We start from the raw sequence: 8,501 nt of genomic DNA on the forward strand, positions 1-8,501 counted from the left end.
CCAAGACTAGGCCAACTGTGTCTGTAGGGACGCCCGACCAAGCCGGCGATAACACAGGGATTCAAATCGCCGATCCCCATGTTGGTAGGCAGCGGAATAGACCGCCACGCCACCTGGACACTCGCACTCCTCTAGATTAACCTGAAATTCACGATCATTTAGAGGTCGGAACATTATTTGGATATCATTGTTACTGTTACTTATGGCCCGTTATCGGCGCTGTTTTGATGACATAGTCATGTCGCGCCCCACGCACAAGAGGCTGTTTTTTTTTTACGAAAGCCGTCACTTGATTGAAAACCACATAGTAATTTGAATTTTCTTTAAGCGTTAGCTAGAGTTTCTTTTCAAAATGTCTCCTTAAAGGGCATCCGGGTGTTATAACGGTCTATTCCAGTGTTTCTCAACCCAGCCCTCAAGGACCCCCTATCCTGCATATTTTCTTTGCAACCCTGAATAGGTACCTGTTTGTAGTTATTCATCCAATCAGCAGTGAATTGTGTCAGATGTTGCACACCTTGCATAATTAAGTGCTGCGAGATGATTGGTCGAGTAAGTACAAGCAGGGCTACCTATGCAGGGTTACAATGAAAATCTGCAGGATAGGGGTTCCTTGAGGACTGGGTTGGGAAACACTGGTCTATTCCATTGCCTACCAACACAGGGATCGCCGGTTCGAATCCCCGTGTTGGCTCCGGCATGGTCGGGCATCCCTTCAGACACCGTTGGCCATGTCTGAGGGTGCGAAGCTGGCTGTGGGTGTGTGTCTGGTCGCTGCACTGGCACCTCCTCTGGTCAGTCGGGGCGCCTGTTCGGGGAGAGGGGGTATAGCGTGATCCTACCACGCGCTACGCCCCCCCCTGGTGAAACTCCTCACTGTCAGGTGAAAAGAAGCGGCTGGCGACTCCACATGTATCGGAGGAGGCACGTGGTAGTCTGCGGCCCTCCCCGGATCGGCAGAGGGGGCGGCAGTAGGGTAATTGCCAAGTACAATTGGGAGAAGAAGAAAAAAGGGAGGGGGGGGCATACATTTAAAAAAAACCAAAACATTTGAATGAAAACATAGCTACAGATAGATGGCCCCAATCTCTCAGGAGCCCAAGTAACACATCAAGATGATGGAAGTATCCCAATACAACCTCATCATGTCTGTGTTTAGGAGACATGCTCAGCTGAAGGCAGTCCATTGTGAAATTAATAAGTGTGATTGCACTTAAGTGTCAGATGGATGATAATACAGGTAAAGAGAATGGGATTAACAACGGTGTATGCCTGAAGTTAACACACACACACACACACACACACACACACACACACACACACACACACACACACACACAACAAAGGGATAGATATCCAAATGCACGCGCTCACACAGCACACCAAAAATAGCTACAGAGACGTCATTCAGTGTTAGTGCTGGTGCCAGTGCGGAGGGAGAAGGCTCACTGTAATGATCTCTCATGGGGTTCAACAGACCCACTTCTACCGCATCGCACACACTCACCCGCATATACAGGCATGCACCCACACGTGTGCAAAGGACACACTACAACACGAGTACACACGAACACACAAACTGTTATGTGCATATCATCATCATTACATCATTAGCAGTGGAGGTTTAAGAAAGGAAGAAGAAACAAAGGCACTTGATTTTGTCACTGCACAGGTTACAGTGCAATTTGCATTTAACCGTCCTATTGTATCGGAGCAGTGGGCAGCTGCAGCCCCCCGGGGACCAACTCCAGTTCTACTTTCCACTGCCTTGCTCAGGGGCACAGGCAGGCATACTGACCCAAACATGCACGTCTTTTTGATGGTGGGGGGAAACCGGAGCACCCGCAGGAAACCCACGCAGACACGGGGGAGAACATGCAAACTCCACACAGAGAGGACCCGGGACGGCCTGGGGTTCGAACCCAGCACCTTCTTTGCTGTAAGGCAACAGTGCTGACTGCTGGGCCACCGTGTCGCCCGGTGGAGTCTGTTTGCTGATCCTGGGATTCTGATCAACAGACAATGCTACGAAAAAGCCAACACACACACACACACACACACAAAGCGAGCGCGAATACAGGTTAGCGCTGTGCTCTGCCCATCAACACAATGCCACAACTCAACTAAATTCCCCACTGCTAACATTATTGTCACCGTATTTTCCCACGTGATCTTCTCCGTTAACTATTTACGAAATGGTGATCCGCCAATCAACGTTCAGCAGCAGTTTACTTCCCCCCACATCCAACAAGGTTAACATATCAGCGAGCAGCTCTAATGCAAAGCACGTTAGAACATGCTAGATTAGCGCAAAGACGCTGCTAAAGGAAAGACAAGACAGATCACATTATCCAGAGCGTGTTTACCGTGACGCTGAAATCATAGGAGCAGAGCTCATCTAGAAATTAACTCCCGAGTCCCTCACCTCGAGACCCGCGATTGTAAAATATCACCCCGGCAGAGATGAAGACAGAGAGGCAATGACTAATTGTTATCGGCGTAAATCACAAAGCAGCACCTGATCTTGACTCTGGCGGCAATTACTCTCAATGGTTCCCCTCGTTATTACTTTTTCTCATCTTCACCGAGAAATATCCATCCATCCATCCACTATGCAAAACCACTTATCCTGCTCTCAGGGTCGCGGGGATGCTGGAGTCTATCCCTGCAGTCTTTGGGCAGCAGGATGGGAAGAGACCCTGGACAGGCCGCCAGTCCATGATTTTCACACACGATTTTAGCTAAATAAATAAATACATAAATAAAACAACTGCAAGCCAGACTCTAAAGGCTGGGTTTTAAAGGATAAGTCAGTGACTGACAAGAAAGGTGACACTGTCAAAGGAGATATTTGACTTTGTCCAATTTAGCACATGTTGGCCCATTAAAGCTGAACTGGATGTGGACAAGAAGCAGGGTTTGTTTACACTCGTAACGTCCCTCATGCAGATGCAGAATATGTTGTTGGTCTCCGCCGACCGTGTTGGAAAACCTTATGACCTTCAACGATGCCCAGAAAATCTTAAAATCTTGATATTTGTGCGTCTACGGTGTTTACGTCTGGATTTCAGCACAGCGACTTGAAGAGGAGATTCGTGTTTTTGTTACGGTACGGGGACCCCCCCCCTCCCTCAGTAGCGCCACTAGTGGCGAAATACGCAGCTCATCTACCGAGCCCTTTCTGATGCTCCCTCCCACCCACCCATTATGTCTCATTTCTGAACATTTTTTAGCGATTAGAAGGAGGTGGAGCTCATACTGGGGGGGCGGATGTTACTTTCTAGGGGACTGCCCTTTTTTGCGGTGGGGGGGGGGGGTTTCCCTCTTTTTCTCCCCAATTGTATCCAGCCAATTACCCCACTCTTCCGAGCCGTCCCAGTCACTACTCCACCCCCTCTGCCGATCAGGGGAAGGCTGCAGACTACCACATACCTCCTCCGATACATGTGGACTCACCAGCCGCTTCTTTTCACCTGACAGTGAGGAGTTTCGCCAGGGGGATGTAGCGCGTGGGAGGATCACGCTATTCCCCCCCAGTTCGAGGCGCTAGTGCAGCGACCAGGACTCAATCCCACATCCGGCTTCCCACTCACAGACACGGCCAGTTGTGTTTGTAGGGACACCCGACCAAGCCAGAGGTAACACGGAGCTTCGAACCGGTATCCCCGTGTTGGTAGGCAACAGAACAGACCGCTACGCTACCCGGACGCCTTAGGGACTGCCCTTTTGTCAAACACCCCTCCACACCTCTACATCATTTTAACTTCTTAACACACTGCAATACTTGAGGGAATCATCTTCTGCATATTACATCTATTATTTAATCTTCAATCTATTACTACTACTTTCAGCTGCTCCCATTAGGGGTCGCCAGTGGGTCATCCGCTTCCATCTCTTCCTATCTTCTGCATCTTCCTCTGTCACACCAACCACCTGCATGTCCTCCCTCACCACATCCATAAACCTCCTCTTTGGCCTTCCTCTTCTCCTCTTCCCTGGCAGCTCCATATTCAGCATCATTCTCCCAGTATACCCAGCATCTCTCCTCCACACATGTCCAAGCCATCTCAATTTTGCCTCTCTTGCTTTGTCTCCAAACCGTCCAACCTGAGCTGTCCCTCTAATATACTCGGTCCTAATCCTGTCCTTCTTCATCACTCCCAGTGAAGATCTTTGCATCTTCAACTCTGCCACCTCCAGCTCCACCTCCTGTCTTTTCATCAGTGCCACCGTCTCCAAACCTCTTCTCCACCCACTCCACCCTGCCTGCACTCTCTTCTCCACCTCTCTTCTGCACTCCCCGTTACTTTGGACAGTTGATCCCAAGTATTTAAAGTCATACGCCTTCGTCACCTCTACTCCTTGCATCCTCATCATTCCCCTGTCCTCCCTCTCATTCACTGCCTGTACACTGACACACAATTATATGTGATGAATACTGACTGGTAAGTTGTATATGTAATAAACACAGTAAAACTTAATTTACAAATGTCCAACGTTCACAGCAAAATCCTACCAAACAAATAAAACCTCTCTTCTGGTATTCAAAAAAGAAAGAAAGAGAAAAAAAAAGATTACATACGATCTATTAAAATGGGCTGTGGGGCTGCACAGAATTTATTCTTTTTCATAATCCATTCCTCTTAAGATGAGCTCAGAGCAAGGCCGCGCGCATGACTGGCATGATGAAGTTACAGCCCAGGGAAGGAGAAATCAATAAGTCCAGCATGCACTACAGAGTGGGACTTGATCAAATATTGATGGACGATGGCGCACGTGCATGTGTGCTTGTGTGTACTTGTGTGTATTTCTGCACTGCACACACACACAGGCATTCACAGACACACACATGGACATAGACAAGGACGCACTCACAGAAACACACATACAAGCAATAAAAAAGCACTATACATGCACACATTAAGCACACATAAAACCTACATAGTGATTGCAGTCTTGTTATGGACAAGCATGTTTTTAAAAATAATGACTCAAATGCTGATGAAGACCCACAATGCAATGCAATGCAAAAAAGTTAACCTTATTAAGTCTTTAAATGCCCATGCAGGCCAGATCAAGTGCATAAATGCTTGCATATGTGCAAAACTCTTCCTCTCAATAATCATCTGAAAATAAGTCACAACATATAAAAATGAGGTAGGATAATTCACGCGGCAGTTTAAAGGTATCGTCCTTTTTTGCAAGAAAATAACCACACGAGTCACATCTAGCTAGCTGACCTACTCCAAGCAGCAGGTTTCTACATTTAATATACCGGATTCCAGTTTAAACACAGATTACAAAATTTCAGAAAATGTTTAACGTGAAGAAAATTGCCATCTTTTGGGAGTCCCACCCCCCCCTTTTTTAATCTGTTCAGTCCTTGTCAAAAGGTAAGATGGTCTCTTTTGAATCAAAAACAAAAGATTAGATAACTTGTTAAGATGAATATTTTTTTTTCCCCCGAGTGCCAAATTGTTCGCTCCTCATGAAAGAAGGATGAGAAACATCAAAATACGGATCTTCCTGTTGTCTTCTCTGCCATTCTGCTAAAACCGAGCGTCTGAAATATTTATAGCCTCTGTCGGGCCACCGCTCCTGCAACCCATTACAATCAAAGCATACTTTGCCTTATTTCTGTCTTCTTGCTGTCTCAATGCCCGTCTTCGGAGTACATGCCTGCACGCGCACACACGGGGCATGCACAAACTGCTCAGTCACACATACTAGTACGCTCATTTTTATGGTATTTTAAAAGTTATTGCACATGGCCACTCAGTGTCAGAAACATTACTGGTACTGAGACGTTTAGGAAACTACCTCCCCTCACAGGTACAGTCGCAAAGCTGCCTGAAACACAATAAATATCGCACTATGACACTGTAAATAAACCGTCCAAATCTCCGGTTAAGCTGCCTAAATGTCTTATTGTCTCGCTCCCTGCCTTATCTCTTCACAGTCCAATATGTCTCCGGGATGTACCTTTACATTGCACGACTTCTTTTCCATTTTCTCAAACATTCTCCTCATTTTAAAAAAAAAAAAACCTCGTGCTTAAACAAAATGACTCAGTCGATCAAAGTGACGCCTTCTTTCTCGATCATTCCTCCCCGCCCCGCTGCACGTCTCCTCCCAATTCACGTCCCGTTCCCGCTCTCATCTCAGTATTTTGTGGATTACATTGAAGAGAGAGTTAAAGGGAAGGCTTACAGGATGGCTGTGAGACCAGCTATGTTGTGTGGTTTGGAGAAAGTGGCACTGATGAAAAGACAGGAAGTGGAGCTGGAGGTGGCAGACTTGTAGATGCTAAGATTTTCATTGGGAGTGACGAAGAAGGACAGGATTAGGAACGAGATGCTGGGTATATTGGGAGAAGGATGCTGAATGTGGAGCTGCCAGGGAAGAGGAGAAGAGGGAGGCCAAAGAGGAGGTTTATGGATGTGGTGAGGGAGGACATGCCGGTGGCTGGCGTGACAGAGGAAGATGCAGAGGACAGGAAGAGATGGAAACGGATGATCCGCTGTGGTGACCCCTAACGGGAGCAGCTGAAAGTAGCAGTAGTAGTAGACATTGAAGAGAGATACAAGGTTGACTTGAGCAAGTGAGCGAGAGAGAGAGAGAGAGAGAGAGAGAGAGAGAGGACATGAGACACGTGGCGAGCTAGACCTGAATTTATTATGATTTTAAGAGCACGTAATGCGCCTAAGACTGCTGAGCCACAAATCACACCTACTATCTCTCCACTTTCAGTTGCTCTCCTCCCCTCCTCCCTCCCCATCCCTGCCTTCTCTCCTCTCCTGTCGCTCTCTCTTTCTCTCTCCCTTTCTTTGCCTTCCCTTTCCCCTCCCTTCAATATTCATGAGCACTGCAGAAGCGCCGCACGCAAAGCATGCTGGGTAGAGCTTCCCCTCACAACCCTGGCTGGGCATCGCTCTTAACTCAGGTCGCTTGCTGGACTCTCTCATCTCTTTGGTAATTAACACGGGCAGCAGGTCAGATATTAGCACACATGATATCTGAAAATGTTATCACGGTCAGATCGACGAATTTCATAACGAGATATTTAGGAAAATTATGGTTTCTGTCAAGGTCAAATTGTTGATTTTGCCCCTAAATGAAGGATGAGGGCTCAGTCAAGTGGAATTATGGTCTTTAAAAAACATTTTTTAAAGCCAGGCGTTGCTATTTCCTTAATGTGGACATGATGGCTGCAACTAATCCAGAGCAACAGAGTGAATTTCAAAAGAAAATAAGCAAGAATTAAAAGTTTAAATGTGTTTTATCTTTTTTTAAACACAACAGCTAAAATGTGGTTTTAAAAGGTAAATGAGCGGTGCCTTCTTTTAGCGAACACGAGGCACGCCGCGCTGGTAAAAGAGATAAAAATTGTGCCTTTAACTGAAATATCTGGTTGCATGATGAAGAAATAAAGTTTGTCCAATCAAGGCCATAAAACCGGGAACAGATGTGTTCTTCAAGTGATAAATGAAATTACCATGTTCCAACATCTGGTTTCAGTGTTCGCCTTTAAGCACTTTTGGAATTTGTGAGTAAAATTTCCTGAAATATGTTTTCGCTCACTTAAAAGTGCAGAGACGAGAGTGTTAGTAATTGTAAAAAATGTCATAAAAGGGGTTGGGGGATTCATTTGTCAAATTTCTCCAATGGTATGCAACCTTTTTTTCTGATTTCCCTTGAAATGTAACCCAGTACTAATGATGTTTGTTCACAGGACAACGGTTCATACAACTGATGTTTATCTTTCAACTTTTCAAACACACAAGGCAAATACGCAGTAAGGAAGACGGGTTCTTATGTAAATCAACAATTTATGCGAATGACTGGAAATAGAGAGCTCGTGCAACTAAGATACCCGTCCCTGAACGTTTGCAAGCAGAACCGCGTCGTCCAGGAAGATCTGAATGTCGTCATTGAGCCCATTTACAGAAATTCCCTGGACGGCTTGTGTGACGGCTGCCATCACGTCGGCTCAGCACACGGCAAGTAAAACTTGAAGTAATGGGGTTGCAGGCCGTTACATCAAAAGTTTTTTTTTTTTACACAATTTCTCCTTTGCTAATGGACACAGTTAGTGTAATTCTTGCTCGCCGCCTTCCAGGTCACCTTTTGACCTTTCGATACGGAAGAGCGACGCTGGTGGACAGTCTCAGCATTCCCGCCTATTGTGCTGCGGGCAACTCGACAAGTAGGAATATCGAAAATCCTGTTGTGAAAAGTGGCACTCCATGTCGGGGTTCCAGCTAATAAGGTCGGGCGCAATTCAACTATTGTATTTAGAAATCACGTCAGGACACAGCGCTGTCGCTCGACACAACCTCTCCGTGGCATTCTTTATTTAGACTGACACAGCATCAAAGGCAGACCCGATCAAACAACCCAGAGCCCGCAGGCATCACCGATCGATCCCAGCTCAATAGAACAGCACCAAATCAAATGCAGCACTGTCGATGTGTGCAGACATAACATCAACACCCTCAACT

The 8,501-nt window shown here is 46.4% G+C and overlaps 1 protein-coding gene across 1 annotated transcript in view; it reads right to left on the reverse strand.

Annotated features, from left to right (window-relative positions):
• ank1b (ankyrin 1, erythrocytic b) overlaps positions 1–7,981 on the reverse strand; it is a 136,152-nt gene extending 128,171 nt beyond the window's left edge. The window contains exon 1 of the mRNA XM_056291193.1: positions 7,874–7,981. Within this exon, the coding sequence (XP_056147168.1) occupies positions 7,874–7,981 (108 nt within the window). The remainder of the gene's footprint in view (positions 1–7,873) is intronic.
• Positions 7,982–8,501: the final 520 nt, after the last annotated feature.

The sequence above is a fragment of the Lampris incognitus genome, chromosome 12 (genome assembly GCF_029633865.1).
Source record: "Lampris incognitus isolate fLamInc1 chromosome 12, fLamInc1.hap2, whole genome shotgun sequence".
Lineage (NCBI taxonomy): Eukaryota > Metazoa > Chordata > Actinopteri > Lampriformes > Lampridae > Lampris > Lampris incognitus.